The 19,916-nt window shown below is 40.1% G+C and overlaps 1 protein-coding gene across 1 annotated transcript in view; it reads left to right on the top strand.

Moving 5' to 3' along the window:
* FER (FER tyrosine kinase) overlaps window positions 1-19,596 on the top strand; it is a 158,372-nt gene extending 138,776 nt beyond the window's left edge. The window contains 3 exon segments of the mRNA XM_050987109.1: window positions 506-660; window positions 4,366-4,488; window positions 11,692-19,596. Coding sequence (XP_050843066.1) covers window positions 506-660; window positions 4,366-4,488; window positions 11,692-11,834 — 421 coding nt within the window. The 3' untranslated portion in view covers window positions 11,835-19,596.
* Window positions 19,597-19,916: the final 320 nt, after the last annotated feature.

The following is a 19,916-nucleotide window of genomic DNA, read 5'->3' as shown; positions in this document are numbered from 1 at the left end:
CTTCACCTCCTCCTCTGAGGGGTGAGTGAGGAATGGAGGTTTTGAACTGTCCATACAGCTCCTGTCCTTCAGGCTCACACTCCTTCCCTGCTCCACTCTGGCTCCTCTCGGTGGACTGCAGGAGATTCTCTGCTCAGGCACTTTGAGCATCTCCAGCATCTCCTCCCCTCAGTTTTTCACAGGATTATTTCTGATTTTTTTCCCCCTTCCCTCCCTTCTGTTTCCTCTCAACTGCTGTGAAGTGTTTTTAAGTCTTTTGTAAATAAGCCTCTAAGAGGCACAACCATCTTGGCTTAGGGGCTCAGTCACTTTAAATTATTTCCAAATACTTTCAGACCTGTAAAAATCTGTTGTGGTTTTTTTTGGTTTGTTGTTTTTTTTTTTTTTTTTTTTTTTTTTTTTTTTTTGGTTTTTTTTTTTTGTTTTGTTTTTTTTTTTTTTTTTTGTTTTTTTTTTTGTTTTTTGTTTTGTTTTGTTTTTATTTTTGTTTTGTTTTCTAATTTAGAGACCTGGCTGCAAGAAACTGCTTGGTAGGTGAAAGCAACATCTTGAAAATAAGTGATTTTGGGATGTCCCGGCAAGAGGACGATGGCGTGTACTCCTCATCAGGCCTAAAGCAGATTCCAATCAAGTGGACTGCTCCAGAAGCTCTGAACTATGGTAAGAACATTACTGGATTTTCTTGGAAAGAAAAAACAAAATCCAAAGTACAGTAAAGAGCACCAGAGCCGCAATATTCGAGTGTATATGCATACAATTCTTTTCCCCCATTCAAATCAATCATTAAAATAATTTTAATATTTCAGTCTGATTTATGTAAAAAATGCAGATTTGCCACTGAAAAACATTAGGGCAGCAACATCAGAATTGCTATTATGCAGCAATAGCAGAGTGCTTTGGTTCTGTTGCTGACTCATTCTTGTAGAAAGCCTCGTCAGTCATCTAAATTATGATCGTTAGCAAAATGAATGGCAAGTTCTGCATATTTATGGTCCCTCACTGAAAACAGTAGAAAATGTTAATGAACTAGAACGCTGTGTTAGATAATTCATTGCACTGGTGAAAAATACAGTCATTGTTTTATTTTGGGGGGGGTTTTTTACTGCAGTTTTTCTTTACCTGTGATTTTGTGTATCACTAGGTTTTTGTATTGGGGATAAAAATTCTTTATTTATCACTGAGGGAAGTGGCCCACACTGCATGGGTAATAGTTCCAGAACACAAACAGAAGCTGCTGCCCTTAGCTTTCTTTGCTTATACGAAACTATAAAAATAAGTTCTTCTAGGTAAAATGGGCTGTGGAGAAGCAGCATGTTTAATAAATGATGGCATGTTTTGAATGTACTTCTCTAAACCAGTTCTATAGTTGAGTACACAGAATAAAATATTTTCGAATTCTTCATTTGAAGTGTCTATAAATATTTCTGCCATCTCTTAAATTTAGCCTTTTTTTGGGAATCGTGCATTGGAAATCATAAGTTTATGAATTATGATTGATAGCCCTATGCTTCCTCTCATTAGCACTTTTGCAGCAGTTAATGACATACCACAGTAATGCAGATCTTCCCTTTAAAATGCTGACAGTAAATTCAGTTTGGTAATTGATCCTGTATTACCAGTTATTCTAAGAGGTGTTAGTGTTACCAACATTCACTGGGAAATGGTTTGCTCTTTTGGGTGTTTGGTCGCCTATAAAAGGGTTTTAGTTTTTTTTTTTATTTTGGAAATACATATAGTGGTTTTGATGTATTATGAAAACCTATCCTTATAACCATGTATGGTCCAGTTGAGTACATTTAGCAGGAAACAGGCTCTTGTGACAACACCTTCACTTTGTACTGCTGAGTCTGTTTTTTTCTGCACAGTACAGGAGAAGAGGGGATTGTTGATTAACATCAACTTACTTTGTGTTTCCTAAAGCACATACGTATTCCAGCAGCTATAAGTAATTTTCTGTAATGTTTGGGAAATAAGCTCTCTCAAACATGTTATGTTCAGCAGTCAATAGTCAACTTTCAAAATGTCTTGAAATATTTCTGTGTGTTTTTTGAAGGATAGTTTTTTTCCACTCCGTTGAAAGATATTCATAAAACTTACTGGATTATGTTTTATTGTTGTCTATTCTAATAAGGTTGTAAAAATTCATTGAATTGTGTAGGTAATATTGGAGATTTTTTAAGATATCAAAATGAAATAAAACTAAATCTGCAGTAATTCAAAACTAGTTGGCAACCACTGGCCAGGTCAGTCCTGAATATGAAAATTGAAAGGTTGGAGGAAAATGAGAAATAGGGTTATTTGGCCATTACATGAATGCTAATGTGGTTAAGAAGCTGCAAAAAAGCTATTTTTTACATCTTTTCTGAAGTTACTGTATATGACAAATTAAAAGTGGTCACTGAAGTATGTTAATTTAAGAAAAAACACAAGTTGTGAAGGCTAAAAACCAGCCTAGGGCAAATGTGGTTCTAACAAAAATTGTATCAGAAGTCAGAAGCAAAATTCAGATGCCTCTGGAGTTTTTGAGAACTGGAAGCTTTGGTTCTGGGGTGCTGTTCAGAGCCATTCCACACAGTTATTGGAAGGCAAACCCCATCACTCCAAACATCTCCCCTTTTCTCCTTCTTCCCCCCACTTTATACCCAGAGCCTGATGTCACATGGTCTGCAATATCCCTTTGGTCTGCTTGGGGTCACCTGTCCTGGCTGTGTTGCCTCCCAAGGACCTCCAGCTTCCTCACCAACCTGGCACTGTGAAAAGCAGGGAAGGCTTTGGCTCTGATCAGTCAAAGCAATAACAAAACCATCTCTCAATTATTAACCCTGGGTTCAGCACAAATCCAAAACAGAGCTATGTACCTGCCACTGTGAATAGAATTAATTCTAACCCACCAAAATGAGTGTATATTTAGGATGATTAGGATGTATTTTTGCTTTCTGATCTTTGAAAATTAAAATACATTTAATATCTATGTTTTCTCCCTACAATATTATGAGTTATTTGTGATGTTAATAGTAGCTGGGGAGGACTTGGGTTTTTTTCTAAACAGATCTTTTTTTCACCTCAGATAATGTAATAGCATAAAATATAATTAACTGTACAGAACTTCTACTTTCTGTAAAAAAAAAAAAAACAGCTAATTACTTATCTTGTATTTGCCGAATGTTTTCAGTGAAAAGTGTTAAATTACTGGATGCCCAACTGTGGGAAGTTGATACACAGACAAGAAAACTAATCTTGCTCCAGAGAGCATAGTGAATATCCATAATTGCCAACTGTGAGGCACACAAGCTAACATAGCACAGCTGGAAGTGATATTTAGTCTAAGAGTAAACTGAGATTTTTGACGTCAGAACAGTTGTCACTGTCATCAACTGTCACTATAATTTACATGTATTTGCTTTTTTTCCTAGTCAGAAGTGGCTTCGTTTGGCTTGTTTGATGACTAGAGATAAACAAACAATACATTCACAAGTGTTGTTTTTAGGAATAAAGATATGTAAATACAAAGTAATAGTATGCAACAAAGAAGAACAGTCATGAAAAATGTTGAAAGTGATGTTGAAAACGGATTTTTAAGATAACATTTTCACTGATTCTTCTGCAAAAGCCTAGGAGTCTTAATTTTCTAATGTGAATCCATCAGGGACAATAAAAATATGTGCTCCTAAAGGTCTCCCTGTAATAGAAAGCTATAATTCCACAAAGAGGCTTGGAATTCACTTGTCTATGATCTATTTTGCTATATCTGAAGCATAACTGGAGGAAATTGAACCTGCAGGCCTGATTTATTTTTTTCCTTAAACTGATTGGGTATGTGAGTTTTGCAGCGTCCAGCCTTACTTTGATTTTCAGAGATCACTTTCTCAAAGCATGAGTACCAGGCCTTCTTCACACTTAGAAAATGTGTTAGTGGTAGCTCCTCTCAGACTAAACACTGCCATGCTAAAATGGAGAACTGGAAAAGGTAATTTTTTAAAGAATATTTGGAATTGAAAGCAGTTGTAAGGGAGTAGGAAAACCCTGACTTTTTTTTGTCCTTTTATATTAAAAGAAAAATATTTTTGTACTTTAAGAAGGAAAGAAATTCTTAACTTGCTTGACAGACTGGAGTGGTCTGTGTATAACTGTAGAATTAAGGTTAGCCTATGTTATGCCAAAGTATTAGCTTTAATATAATTTGTTCATTCTTTGAAATACTGGAGACTATGAAGTCTGTAGAATGTTTTATTAGTAGCTACAGCTTTGTTTTGCCTGAAGATTGCCAGTGTAACACTTTTACCTTTAGAGGAAATTTGTGCCATAATTATCTGAGATACCAATTTCTCTGTATGTTAAGTTGAAGGTTTGCTTTCCTTTTCTTAGGGAGATACACATCTGAGAGTGATGTATGGAGCTTTGGAATCCTTTTGTGGGAGACCTTCAGTTTAGGAGTATGCCCATACCCTGGAATGACCAACCAACAAGCACGAGAGCAAGTTGAGAAAGGTAATTATTCCCAGGGAGTGAAAGAAATGCTGGATAAATTGTAAAGATTCAGTGTAAAATAGCCAAGAAATAACATACAAGTTTTGTAGCAACTTTAGCAAAAACAATATGAGGTTTGCTAAACTGCTAAATCTAGCTCTCTGGGAGGAGTAGGGAGATATATATAGGCCTATTGAAAAAAAATGAATACACTGACCAGTAACTTAAAGGTTGGAAGACTTACAGCATGCTGGCTTTCATTATTGCAGAACTAACAGGTGAGATGGAAAGGAGGGATTTACTGCTGTGCAAAGCAGAAGCTTGAACAGAATGAATTATTTAAGATTATGCTAATGCAGGTATAAATATTCTAAACTGCCTGAAAAAAATCTCTATCATTCCATCTTCTTTATTAAATCATTTCATAGAAAGATTTAGCAATTATGGTGGAGAATGGTAATCTAGTCGAGCATTGCAAGCTGCATTTCTTTTTTACAAAATAACCAAAAGGTTAAAATAGCAAATAACTGTGAGTCGGAGTTCAGGAGTTTGATTTATTTTCACTGTCTTTAGTGGCATTTCAGAGCTGTTCCTTCCCTATATAGTACTACTGTATAATTTATGAATATATTCTAGGTTAGTAAAACTTCCAAATTATTTAAAACAAACAGCAAACAAACAAAAAAACTTTGGTTTGCTGATTTACACCCATTGTCAAAGTTTGTTATAGTATTATAAGCACTGTAAGTGACAACAAAGTTTCTCCTTAAAGGCCAAATCAAATCCTGGAGCCTAAGACATAATTTGTTTGAACTTACATGCATTCATCCAGTACTTAGAGCAGATGCATGCAGTACAAAAAAAAAACCAAAAATATTTCTCAGATTCATGTGTTTTAAGAGGTCAGTGTCATGGCACTATTCTTTAGAAAGGGAGATGCAGAGACCTGTGCAGTGAGTCTGGAGTCACAGAGCTGCATATAGCTGTAGAGCCCAATGCGCATCACTGTGCACTGCCTGCCATTTGCTCAGAGCTACGTATGGTAAACAATTTGTGGAATCACAGACTCAAAGAATGGCTGAGGTGTGCAGGGAGCTCTAAATGTCGTCTGATCCAACCACCCAGCTCAGCAGGATCACATCTAGATGGCTTTTGCATATCTCTGTGAATAAAGATGCCTCCACTTCTTTGGACAGTCTCTGCTCAGTCACCCTCACAGGGAAAAAAGTGTTTCCTGAAGCTCAGGAGGAATTTCCAATGTTTCAGTGTGTGCTGATCACCTCCATGTCCTGTCACTGGGCATGGAAATAGCCTTCTCTGCACCCTCCCTGCAGGTGTTTATAGACATTGCTGAGATCCCGTGAGCCTTCTCCTCTTCAGGATGAGCTACTCCGCTCACTCAGCATTTCCTCATAGGAGAGAGAGATATTTCAGTGCCTCCATCACCTTGGTGGTCCTTCCTGAGACTCTCTACATTGTGCCTGTGTCTGTCTTGTACTGGGGCACTGGACCCAGCACTGCAGATGTGGCCTCAGCCAGTACTGAACAGACTGGGCAGATGATTTCCCTCAACCTGCTGCAGCGCTCCTTCCAGTGCAGCCCAGTGTGCCATTAGCCTTCTCTGCTGCAAGACCTCATGCTGGTGTTCAGCAGAGCCACAGGGCCTTTCCTGACAAACGGGGCATTCCCAGCCTGTGCTGGTGCCTGGGGCTGTTCCCAGCTGCAGGACTTGGTTCTTCCCATGCTGAACTGCTTGAGGTTCCTGTCAGCCCCTTTCTCCAGCCTGTCTGGTCCCTGTGGACAGCACCACGAGCCTGTGGTGCATCAGCCCCCCTCAGGGCTCGGCGCCACCAGCAAGGGCGCCCCACTCCTGTGTCACCATCGCTGAGGGGGCACCTGCCCCCATCCACAGCCTCAGTGATGGCGCCACACAAGACTGGAGCCTGGAGCTCCACTCAGACTTCGTACCACTCATCACTTCCCTTCAGGGCTCACTGTTAACCTCAGTTTTCAATCCTCCTTCCTGTCTTGTCATCTAGTCCATAAAGGTGTCTTTGTGGGGAGAAACTTCTTCAATGAGATGAGTGGCATGATACATTGTTTTTACAGTGAAGTCCCTTCATGTATCAGGCCACTCATCTCATTGAAGAAGTTTCTCACATTGGTCAAGCATGACTTGCTCTTACTGAATCCATGCTGACTTTCTGCACACTTTTACTCCTGATGACTTCCTTGTACTGCCTGGAAATTGCTTCCAGCATTAGGTGCTCCATCACCTTTTGGTATCAAAGTGATGCTGACAAGCCTGCAGTTCCTTGGGTGCTCTGACTTGAATATAAGAGTGACATTTGCTTTACTTCTGTCTTCAGGCACTCCTCCCCATATTTGAAGAGATGTATGAAAGATGATTGGGAATGGTGTGGCAGTGACATCCGGCCATTCTCTCAGCACTCACGGGTGCATCAGAGCCCCTGAACTTAACTAAGTCTGGTGTGCTTAAGTATTCTCTGACCAGGTCCTCTTCCGCCAAGGGTACATCTTCCTTGTTCCAGCCTTTCTCACTGCTCCCTGGAGCTTGGGATTCCGCAGGGCTGGTCTTGCTAGTAGAGGCTGAGATGAAGGAAGTGTTCAGTACCTCAGCTTGTCCCTGTCCTGTGTTGCTGAGTTGCTCAGTGCCTCATTCAGCAGTGGGCACACATTTTTTCAAGCCTTTTGTCCCCTGCATAGTGAGAGAAGCCCTGCTTGTTGTCTTTGACCTGCCTGGCCAGATTCAAGCCCTTTCGGGCTTTGTCTTTCTTAACTTCATCCCTGGAGGCTCAGACATTGTTATGGTATTCCTCCCGTTACCTGATTTTGTGTTTGATTTTGTCCAGGAGCTCCTTTTCCATACATACCATCCTCCTGGCATTTTTCCCAAATTCCTGCTCATTGAAAAATTGTCTTCACTGCTGTGAGTACACCTCTGTGGTCCAGGCTATTGATCATATGCCTTAATAGCCACTTTCCTGTGACTTTTGGATGATTAGCTGCTAATTTACTTAACTGATTGTCCACTCTCCTGCTCATTGTCAAGTCAGACAACTCCTTGGCTGTTGGCAGCAGAGAGGTGTGGAAGCCACTGCCTAGCTAAGCAAACCAGAAGGGAAAGAGATTTGAGATAAGATGGAAAGATGCAAAAGTTAAGAAAACAGAGGGAGGAAAAATTAATTACTGAAGTGCAGATGGGGAAGAACTTCCTTAAGGAGACAAAAAAGGGAAGAAATGTGAGAATAAAAGTGGATACATCTTCAAAAAGAGCAAATAAATTTACTCACGTCTTCATTTTTATTTTTTTATTATCAGTTTCCTCACTGCAGGGAAGTAAGGAAATACACCTGAAAAGCAGAGGGTAGCTACTTCCTAAGATAGAGGAAATAAATCTGTGTGAGTTGCTGCTATTAGGGATGAGCAGCAAACAGGCAGTTCAGCATGCCCAACTTAAATGTCATTGGTACCTGAGCTTTAGTTTGGTTTCATAATTATCTCTCATGTATAGGATATGTATGTACTGAAGGTGTTTCTCATATTGCCTTTGTGGTATTGTCCACAAGGGTCCCAGGATGAGGGAAGAGACGAGAAAGTTGACTCCATGTATCAGAAGGCTTGATTTATTATTTTATGATAGATAATATATTATAAATATACTAAAAGAATAGAAGAAAGGATTTCATCAGAAGGCTAAGCTAAGAATAGAAAAGGAATGAACAACAAAGTCTTGTCTCTGACCGAGACAGTCTGGACAGGTGATCTGTGATTGGCCCTTAATTGGAAACAGCCAGATGAGGCCAATCACAGATTCCCCCTGTTGCATTCCACAGCAGCAGATAAGAATTGTTTACAGTTTGTTCCTGAGGCCTCTCAGCTTCTCAGGAGGGGAAAAATCCTAAGGAAAGGATTTTTCATAAAACATGTCAGTGACATCTCACCCTTTTAATTTTAAATAAATTAAAAAGAAAAGTGTTTGCAATTTCATCTGCTGGGCCATGCAGAGGAAAGAACAAACACCTGAGAGGCTTAGTGTTGCCAATCAAAACATCAATCATATGCTGGTGTGGAACCATCAGGAAGTTCTTCACCTGCAAAACACCAAATTCCATCACATCACCAAAACAATCTTAAGATATAAGAAAATGCAAAAACAGTACAAAGAAAGTTCATTGCTTCAAGTCCAAACAGCTGAGTTTCAGGAAAAAGTCCAAACTGAAGATGTTCCTTTTTGACATCGCTGAAAGTCCCTTTTTGTCCTGAAACAGTGCTTGCAAAATTTTGGCTTTTCAATCCTTTTTGAGCTGCTAGCTCTTTCAACTCTTTTTGTTTAATTTTTTTTTTTTTTCCAAAAGAGCAGCAGCAGAGAGGAGCCACTGAGGCCCTGCGGGGGCCCTGGCCCTCGTGGAAGGAAGAGGGATCCCAGACCTGGCCTACAGAACGGTGGCCCAGGTCCTGACGGAAGGATCAGGGATCCCAGACCTGGCTCACAGAACGGCGGCCCAGGTCCTGACGGGGGAAGCAAAGCCCCCAAACCCAACAGGCGCTGGCCGGGCGGAGGCCCTGGCCCAGAAAACCGAGCCAAACAGCCCAGACCCGGCCCGCGGAGCTGTGAGGGGCTCTGTGTTCTCCCAACCCGGCACGCTGCTGCCAATGCCTGGGCAGCACGAGTGGCCGAATTCTTCACCCCCTCTGAACCGCTGCAGACCAGCAGCTGGGGAAGAAAAGCTTTCCCAGGGACCATCACCCCAGATCTGGGGGTGCTTTGTCCCCAGAGCAAGTAAGCGATGCTCATTCTCCACTGTGTCTCCTGCCTCTGCAATGCAAATGCAAAAGGTGTTCCCTCTTTCTGCCCCTCGGTACCACCCCCTGTGTGCTGGGCACCAGAGGCAGAAGGCTCAGGAACCACCTCCCGAACGCCGCTGGGGTGCTCAAGGGGAGTCAGGCATTCCAACCCCCAGCGGGAACCTCCGAACCAAACCCAAATCGTCCCGCGAAAAACGCTGAGTTTGAAAGCAGGCAGACGGGCTGAGCCCGCAATCAGCTGTCGAGCCACACCCCCCCCACGGAGGCACAGGCCGGAATCCCCTTCCCCTGTCCCAGCTCCCTCCGCAGGGGCAGCCTCGGGACAGCCCGAAAAGCTCGGGAGAGGAATCCAGGCTGATCGCAGGGGCCGCGGTGGCCGCCGCGGGGAGCGGCGGGGCCACGGGCGGCTCCGATGATGGTTCCGCTTGGTGGTTCTCAACCTCAGCCTCCTCCACCGGCGTGGCAGGCGAAGGCGAGGCCGCCACAGGGGTCAGTGGGGGCTGCAAAGCCGGAGGGAGCACATCTGCCACCGGGCTGGGGACAGCAGCCGCGTCTTCTCTGGGTACCGGAAGCTGCAGCACAGGCGCAGACAGCAAAGCCGGCGGAGCCGACATGGGAGGCGGCGGGACAGCTGTGGGGGGCGGAAGGGGCGCGGCGCCGGCGCCCACCAGTGCCACCTGCACTGTTGTCCCACTCTGCTCCAGGAGCGGCAGCACAGTCACGAGCTCTTGGTGATTGCTGTCGAGTGTATCGCCTAGCAACTCGGGCGAAGCCACGGGAGGCGGTGCTTCTGCCACGGGAACGCCGACAAACTCTGCTGGAAGCGATGGGTCCGGTCTGGGCTGAGGCTGGGCCGCGGGAGGGGCCGCGGGGACTGGCACCTCCCGCGGGGTGGGCTGGGGTGGGGCCCACGGCTCGGGCTTGGGCAGCGGAGCCAACTCACCTCCCACCGAGGGCAGCGAGGGGGGGGGAAGCGGTTCCCTCGGAGCATGCTCCAGAGGTGCAGAAAAAAACTTTTCTTCTGCCGCGGGCAAAGCTTCACCCCCCCACCACGATTCGGGGGGCTGGCAAGCTGCAGGCTGTGATTTTGCGCAAATTCCACTCTTGCCAGCTCCAGCGAAAAACGGCCTCTTAATTTCGCAAACTTCTCGAATGAATATTCTTTCAATTTCAAAATTGAGAAGAGAGTTTTGAATGCTGGATAACAGTGAGGAGTTCCAAATCCCTCTTGGTGCAAAGCATCCTCGAAAACCAATGCCATGCAGTCCCATACGTAGGAATCAAGGGAATACAACAGATCAGGGAAAAAGCCATAGTATTTTGTCCATCTGAAAAACTCATAGAAATGTCTCTTCACCATAGGAACTCTACATTGATGACCCCATTTTAGCCAGCCATTAATAATTCTTTCATCTCCGAAAGAGAATGGAACCTCTGCCTCCGTAGGCACCCTCTTCCACATCCTAGCCCACCCTGCACGAAGGGCAGCATCTTTAGGAAGGGCAGTGTAAACAGTACCTTGTGACAGTGTCCTCTGGGCTTCAGCAGGCTGCTCTATGCTGCGAAGACTCCCGGACATCTTGTCTCGGAGACTTTTCAAAAGGTTCTCTCTGTGGCCAGCCTCGGCTGTGAACTCTGTCCAATTTCAGGATCTTCAGTTCTTCAGCTCCTGGCTAGAAGCCACTTCTGTGGTCACTTGTGTAGGTGACCATCAATGCCACACACTCGGGGTTTACCCAAATGTAGCAATGCTCCTCTGGGCTTACCAAATGAATTCTTCTTCACTCAGGGTCCAGTTGTGGTGATTTCTTCACTCGAGGCACCATCCGTCAATTCTGTCCTCGGTGTTCACCGTTTGTGGTGACGTTCCTTTTTTCCACTCGGGGGTCACCATTTGTGGTATTGTCCACAAGGGTCCCAGGATGAGGGAAGAGACGAGAAAGTTGACTCCATGTATCAGAAGGCTTGATTTATTATTTTATGATAGATAATATATTAAAACTATACTAAAAGAATAGAGGAAAGGATTTCACTACAAGGCTAAGCTAAGAATAGAAAAGGAATGAACAACAAAGTCTTGTCTCTGACCGAGACAGTCTGGACAGGTGATCTGTGATTGGCCCTTAATTGGAAACAGCCAGATGAGGCCAATCACAGATTCCTCCTGTTACATTCCACAGCAGCAGATAAGAATTGTTTACAGTTTGTTCCTGAGGCCTCTCAGCTTCTCAGGAGGGGAAAAATCCTAAGGAAAGGATTTTTCATAAAACATGTCGGTGACATGCCTTGAAGGTCTTTATAAGTGAAATGATCTTGAACTTTGCTCTTTTTAGATTTGTCAATATGCATCTATTTTCAGTACTAAAAGTTTTCTCCACTTTTTCTGTGTACCAGGCTACCGAATGTCTGCACCACAAAAATGTCCAGAAGAAATATATAAAATAATGCAGAGGTGCTGGGACTACAAGCCAGAAAACCGGCCAAAATTCAGTGAGATTCAGAAAGAGCTGTCTTCAATCAAAAAGAAAGTGACATAGTGATGAAGTGCCAAACTCAATGTCTGGGACTTTATTTTCCAGTGAAGTAATTGTTTCCCTCAAACACTATGCATTTATATAGCATTATTTGCAATATTCTTTTAGGATTACTTTGAAATTAACCAGTGTACCATCTTGAATGGTGCCTACACCTGCATTAAAGATATATACTGCGAAATGCTATATATCCAGTCACAGTAGTACTGTAATTTAGGTTACATGTACATAGGAAAGCACATACTATAAATTTAAGGGACTGTGGCTTTTATCTGTTTTACAGCAAATAACTGCTAGTGACATTTTTCAGAAGTATTCTACTTTAAGCTGTGCTCTCACTCTGCTATCCCTGTCCTGTATGTCAGCATATTAATGTGGGGATTGTCATACATGTTGGCCTTAAAACTGAGGACAGTTTTGACAAGTATTTCAACTAGAAGCTTTTTTTAAAAAAAAAATTTCTACATCTGATATATTTAGGTGATACTTGGTTTTAAGCATGAAGCTCAGTTAGATTCTGGATGCAAACATGCTTACTGAATAGAAGAATCCAGAATTTTTGGTAGTTGAATTACTTGTGCATTTATTACCATACAGTAGAAATACTTCTGACTTTTTATGTGATCTACTTAAATAATGCCTTTTTTCTCCTTCAATGCCATCAGAATTCAGTAACATGTTTCTTTTATGATGACCTATGTTTATTTTAGGAAAAGACCAATATAAAGTATATTTCTTGGCACATCCTAAGAAATACTGCAAACTATCTGCCTTCCAAAAAATATGTGAAAGTATTAGGCCAAGAAAAAGAGGTTTATTAATGATAGCAGCAGATGATAAATGTTATTGATCTTAGAGGCAGTGAAGAATATATTGCTAGATTTGCTTTTGACCCTGATTTTTTCCCTTAAATTGGTATAAATTCTCGGAATGCAACTGGAGCATGCAAAAGTTGGTTCTGAACAAAAGAACATTTCATGCATAGCGTCCAAAGGCAAATACTACTTCTGTATGGCATGAGGAAGTTGTTCAAACAACCAAAAGGAAAGAAGTACGTTTAAAGCCTCTGACAGGGAACAGCAGAGTAGAAATACTAACGTTCTATTTTTCTTACATTATTGCAATCAAATATCAAAAGACTGGGGATAAACAAGGTTTAAATGCACCAAGAATATAAACCTTGTGTTTGTAGATATATATATATATGCATATAAATATATATTAAAAAAAAAAAGCCAGAAAGAATAAAACCTTAGTAGATAGGGGAGGGAGGAAGTGCACCATTTGTTACTTTGACTCTGGATCCTCTTTGCAGCTGGAATTGTTTTCTAGGGCTCTGAATAGAAATAGAACAAGTTACTGTATCCCTTTCTGAGTTCCAGCATTAAGGTGCTTAAAATACTTCTAGGAATTTACTAAAATATTCAGATCAAGGGATACTAGTTGCTGCTAATGCAAGTAAGAAACAGGGATTGTAAGTAACACAGCATCTGGAATGTTAATTAGCCTTATATTTTAGTGTTACAGTGGGAATGAGATGTAGTGAAGTCAGTGGCTACATTGCATTTTTATTTCTGTTAGGGTGGCTTTTCTATTGTCCACATCATCTTTTGCTCTCTAAGGTATATTTACAGTAGTGCTGAGTGGTGGTTTAGGGCTATGTGTGACCAAAATATGTGTAGTCTAGAAGAATTTGTCTGTTACATAGGAATTAGTGTCCAGCTACAACAGTGAATGGTTGTGTGGGATCACATCACCTGCATTTGAGGTGGTACTGTCAGTATCCAGCTATAAGGAATGGTAAGTGCTTCTTGCATTTTGTTAAGTGATTTTTTTCTTGGAGATAAGGAAGCATTTATATATACATACCCATTAAAGTGTAGTGCTTGGAAAACTTGGTGGCATAAATTGAAACTTCATTGTAAGTGTACTGGATGTATTTACTTCGTTCTGTACTTCAAGTAGCCCAGAGATATTTTTCAAGAGCAATAGGAATCGTTCTTGTTAGCTTGTATGCTTCTAAGTAGTACACAGAGTCTGTGCCTTAATTTGCTAGTATGCTAATGCAAGTGCAAGTGTACTAAGATCTAAGAAATGTTTCACAATCATTTGGGAAAATCCATCCAACTGCATTTCCTTACAAATGCATCCCTGAAGTCTGCAAGTAAGGATAACAGTGTTAGCGTTCATAGCTTTTCTGGAGAGTTAACATTCTTTTGTTAGAGAGATGGACTGTTTCTTTGCCATACGCCCTCTTGACAGCAAGAAATACTGCTTTATTCAGATGAAATAAAATACTGTTGTATTTGCCATAAATTAACCAGTCACCATCCTGAATCTCACAGAAGGATAAAAATAGTACTAACATTTTATTATCGAAATGTTAACCTCCATACATACATATCACAATTCTGTTTAAATTTGAAGTATTTTTAAAACAGGGGATTTCTACAGCATTAGGAAAATCTGTTACTGTTACTGAAGTAGGCACCAATTTGTTCAAAACTAGTAATACTTTGGGAGAATACCTGTATGGCTTTGTAAGTATAGAATAAATTTCAACACAGGTACATGTCTTTTCAATTTTTTGAACTTTTTGTATCATTAATTTAACAGTTTGTGGCAGAATTTGTCATGTCTGACTTGCAATTGTTGAAACTATTTCATTTAGGAAGTGGAATCCAGACCTATAGCTACTGTAAGCTTCTCACAGAAGCATTCACAACCAAGGCTGCCATGCCATGAAGTTTAAAAGAAGCAAAGCTGCAATATCTTCTCTCCATGGCCTTTTGATGACTTTATCTTGTCAGATTAATCTTACCAGGTTAGCCAGGTCATTTGGCTGTGTACTGTATTTATCATAGAGAACTTAAAAAGAGAATGTACAAAGAAGTTAAGCGTCAGTCTCTTTTGGAAGCATGGATTTCAGGTTAGGTTGTTACAGTGGCATTGTCACAACTGGAGGGACCCCGAGAGAATCCTGAATTATTTTACGTTGTTAAATGTAGGAAACTCTAAATTGTGTTATCCTCGGCTTGTAATGTGAGAGGGAATTCAACAGGTTTTCTCTTATTTTCATGTTTTTCCTAGGGATTGCATTCATTATTTTGAGAAAATTGCTTTGACAGCAAAAAGTGCATCCTTAGTTTGTTTTTAGTGGAAAATTAGCACATATTAGCTTCCAAGTCCAGTCCTCAGTGAAGTCATAAGGTTTTCTAAGCTTCTTTATTTTAGGAAAAGTAAAATAGGGAAAAGTATCTTGTCTGGAAACAAACCTTGCTTCAGCAAAGCGTGGTGATGTAGAGTTAGCATCCCACAAAGGCATTATCTTTGAAATGTGCCTTTTCATTAGTTTTTGTGAAAACCAATGAACTAGCTTTTCGTTTATCAACTACAGTTATATTGCATTTCTTCTTAACAAAAATATGCCCTTTTGCAGAATTGTCTAAAACTTTATTGGAAATTGTTATTGGGAAGTGCATCACCAGAAGGCGATCAGTGAGAACTGCAGCTCGTAAAGCTCATTCTCACTGACAAGAGAAAACTGGTTAAGGAAATATTAGGTTATTCGTACTCAAGTATTTTTTAATTAATGTCTTTGACCACCTGTTATGCTTACTTAAATACAAGCACATCATTAAAATTGACTATGAAGTTGCCTATTTGTTATCTCTTTATAACTATTTTGTTACCCTTTTTGCACCCATTGTTAAGGTAATAAAACAAAAAATAAGAAAAATCTCCAACATTTTTTGAGGTTACATTGTAACCATGTCTCAGAAGCATTACAAATGTCTCCCCTCCAGTTTTCTCAGATGTGCTGCTGCACAAATATTAACACCAGTGATTAAATACTAGCCCTGTTTCCAGTATTCTTGCTGTCGTATCCTCTAAATGTCAGTACTACTCACAGACTTGAGGGAGTGCAATATTTGAAGACCTAAGCTGGTGTGTAAATAGTGCCATCGAACATGGTATTCAGCAGTTTTGAGAATAATTGATTGTCACAAATAATAGCTCATTATAAAGATTAAATAAAGAGTAAGAAGCGGAGAGAGTCCACTTTCTGTAACAGCTGTCCTGTTTTGAGGCACTAGAAATATTTGTTTGTGCCTGTGCACTTGGATTTGTAACATTTTTTCGGCCTAAGCATAAAATAGTTTGCTATTAAACGAAGAGTTTGCCAATTAGTTTTTTCTTCTTCTAAAGCACAAAAGAACTTCAGATATTGTTGGAAGCTTTCTGCCTAGGCAAGTCAGGGAAGAACACCCATGCTACCAATGAAGTTCTGCATTTTTTTTTCCATTAGAGTGCTTTCCATGCAGTCCTTCACGTCTAGTAATACAGGACCTCAATTAGTAATTAAAAGGCGCATGGCAAGTACAGGGCAAGTCCAGTATTCCTGAACTTCCAAACAACCAAGTGTTTTTAAGAGATCTGGTCAATTTGAAATATCAGCTCTATTAAAAATGTTTTATTTCAGTTCCCTTTTGCAGATTTACTGAAAACAAACAAAAAAGCAGTCCTTAATAACCAGGAACAAATTACTAGGAAAGTGAATCAATCTCAGGAGCCTATCAAGGTTTTCCAAAATTAACTATTTCCTGGGATAGCTTCCCATTACAAACTAATAAAGTTTAAAGGTGGAAAGCTTCAAATTGAAATGGAAGAATTCATTCACGTGTCACATTATGAACAGTCAAGTATTACTACCATTTTTTTCCTCAAAGTGGTACTGAATTGTTATTTCCAGCTCCTATATACGTTGCAGAGTTGCCTTATAGTATGTTATTAATGCCCAACTTTACTTTGCTGAGACCTGAAATTTCAAAGGGAAGATTCTCACATTGAAAATTCCAGCAAGATCTGCCAACATTTTTACATCTTTTCACATCCAGTTATCAGAGTAATTGTGTTCATTATAATAATTACCACATAGAACAGGGCCGGAAGCCCCTGACTTTAAACTTTCAAAGTTTCGACCCTAAAATCCACCTTGATTTTGCTTCTATGTCAAATGAGCAAAAGAAATATTTGTTATTCAGCCTTAGTACTACTCTATAAAACAGAAAGTTTCAGAGATGTATTTGCTCTTCTCTCCAAAGAAAGGCTACCTCCACCAACAACCCTAAGTTACCATTATGTCCCTTTCTCTTTGATATAAAATTTCAGATGGAATATATGTCCAGGTATTGTACGTGGGTGTTAATCCAGATATGTTTCATTTTCAGGCAGTTGTATATTATTGGCTATTTAAGAGTGCCATTTCCTCAGGCATCAACTAAGCGGGACTTAAATTAGAATTTTCAGGTGGTTTATTTGGGGGTGGGAGTGTGAGCTAAGCAACTAATTAGTTCAGTAGCTGCATTGTTGTTTTGCAGGTGTTTGAGATAGTAGCTGTGGAAGGCTAGTTCATTTAGAGATCTCAGATCCATATGCCTTCTCCAAACAAAAACTTCTAGGCATATTTAGAAAAAATGGATAAATAAAACCCTTAAATCTAGTTGACTGAGGTCATAAGTTGAAAACATAGAAGAGCCATGAACTAGATTCTTTCTTCCTCTGTCTCCCAGAGTGGAACGCCTTGTAAATACAACTTAATTGATTTATTGTTTAGAGATAAATACAGCTTCTGAACCAGTGTGGTAACTTAGGATTCACACTGAGCAGAGAACACTTGGAAAAAATCTTGAATTGCTACTATTTGGATCTGTTATCTAGTTTTAGAAACACAAATGTTTGTTGATATGTACTTAAGTGTTGTGAATACAGTAAGTGACCCAGCCATTGAAACTCTTCATCAATATAAGGCAATTAGACTTTTTAAAACAAAAATCAGATCAGTGATTCCCTTTGCATTACAGATGCTGAAAGTATGAGCCAGAACTTTCCATTGCTATAAAAAAAGATGCACTGTACTCTTTTCAGTCAGCTCAGTCTTTCTCAACATGAAGAATTCCTTCATTATTACATGCAAGTAATGCAAAATTCTTGGATAACTGATATGTAAACAATTGACTCTGAGCTGTTGCCTCAATTCTCAAGGAATATTTCTGCTCTCTAAAGAGGGTTACAGTAATCTCACACTTCCAGCTGAGCTCTGCTGTAATAATCTTTACTGTTGCATCTTTCAAATATTTCCTAATTCTGAAGGCTCCATATACCACAGACAGCACCCTTTCACTTATCAAATGAAATTATTCTGGTGATAGAAAAGTCCAAATACACTCCTGCTTTTGTTTAATTCAGAAGTACTGTGGTGATATTATACTTTAAAATCTAGGGCAGTGTGTTTGTATGAAAATGGAAGTAACCATGAATCAAGCTGAAGCATATTGTTCAAATTTTAAATGAAATTGCAGACCCTAGCTGTATCACAAATTGTCCACATCATAAGATACATCAGAGGAACTACATTTGTTACTGTCTGGTTTACAATACAGAATATCCTGCTCCACACAGGGAGAATTAAAGAGCTAAATATGCTCCTGGACATTTTGCTGTCAGGCCAGATAGGAACAGTATCTTCAATCAACAGCAATTACTTAATTCCACCTAAGCCTTTTTGTGAACTTCCTTCTTCTTAACAGACCTTTTCAGACAGTGTTAATTTTCATCATTTTGCTTCCAGGAATTTGAATTCACTATGTTGTACAACATTTACTTACAGAAATATTTATACAGCCCCACCACTATGAAGGGCTGAGACCTGCAATTCCAGAAGATAAGCATTATTGTTGTGTACAGGGAGCTGATCTTGCACTGGGTCTCAGTTGAAACGTCTGTTTACATGTCTGTTTCCAGTGTTAATTGTACCATTACCTGTAAATCACAACTTAATTTGTTTTTCCACCAAGCTTCCCACCTCATTTTCACTAAAATGCTGAAAACATTTTAGTGAAAATGAGGTGGGAAGCTTGGTGGAAAAGATGTAATAGGAAAAAAACCCATGATACAGGTTCATCACACAGGACACACAAGGCAGGCAGACTCCTACAGAGGAATGCTGAGGAGTGAAAGCCAGCATTAAACACCTGCCTTGTACCTTCTGTTAAAGGACTTGGAATGGGGTTGTAGGACTGCTGATTTTAAAATTGCATGTGTTGCTTTTCCTTTGTGTAACTGTTGGCAGCTGGAGACAGAATGGAAGTGTTAGGGAAGGAGGGAAATTCACATCACTGGCCTGCCATCACAAGCCAGACTTTTGTCACCAGTAGCCTTGAGTGGACACAGATGCCATTTGCAGATGTCTTTAGGTAACCAGTTCTCAATTTTGTGCCAAAATACACACCAGCAATATCAGGTAAAGCACCTTTTATGCTCTTTGTCGTTTAATATATTTGTGAAACAGATCGATAATACGTAACACTGGAAATGGGTCCTTCTTCCCTAAAGTACATGTAAAATAAAATTTAAAATTTAAAAAAAAGAAACAACATTTGTGAATTTATCTGGCTTTTAATCAAGTCTGAAAATTATAACTATGTTATACAGTTGCCAGTTGTCGGTCCTTTATAATTTTAAATAGATCTGCATTGTAACTTTATTTATTTGCCAATTTTTTGTATACTTAAAGTTACACTTTAGAACTCAAGCTAACTTTTTATTTTCCTAGGCTGTTATGTAAGAGATTTTCAGTCTTCTTGTAAATTGCAGACCTTTTTTGAATAGTCCTTTGTCTTCTCCTTTGGACCACTTACCACTAATGAGTCTGCAGTCCCCGTTTCACTGTACTCTTCCAATAAATGTAAAATATTTGTATCAAGCAGTCTCATTTTATTTGATATTTACAAGTTGTCTCTGTTTGCTTCTGTAATCAAGTGGAAGACCAACTCTAGTAACATTGCTTTTGGGAATAGACACAATTCAAAATACTCTGTTTCACGCAGCAGGCAGAGAGACCCAATTTGATTTGATTTTTTTGGAAATTTCTGGAGATAATCTCTGTATGATCCTCGCTCACAGTTTTGCATTACTTTCGTTTGCCTTTTGCATATCAGAAGAAATTTAAGCAAGAAGTAACCTAGAGGACAGAAGGGAAAGGAGTTGAAATATGCTGAGAACCTTGTTATGAGAACATTATTA

The sequence above is a fragment of the Serinus canaria genome, chromosome Z, assembly GCF_022539315.1.
Source record: "Serinus canaria isolate serCan28SL12 chromosome Z, serCan2020, whole genome shotgun sequence".
NCBI lineage: Eukaryota > Metazoa > Chordata > Aves > Passeriformes > Fringillidae > Serinus > Serinus canaria.
The sequence above is the reverse complement of the archived record's forward strand: the minus strand, read 5'-3'. Positions and strand labels throughout refer to the sequence as shown.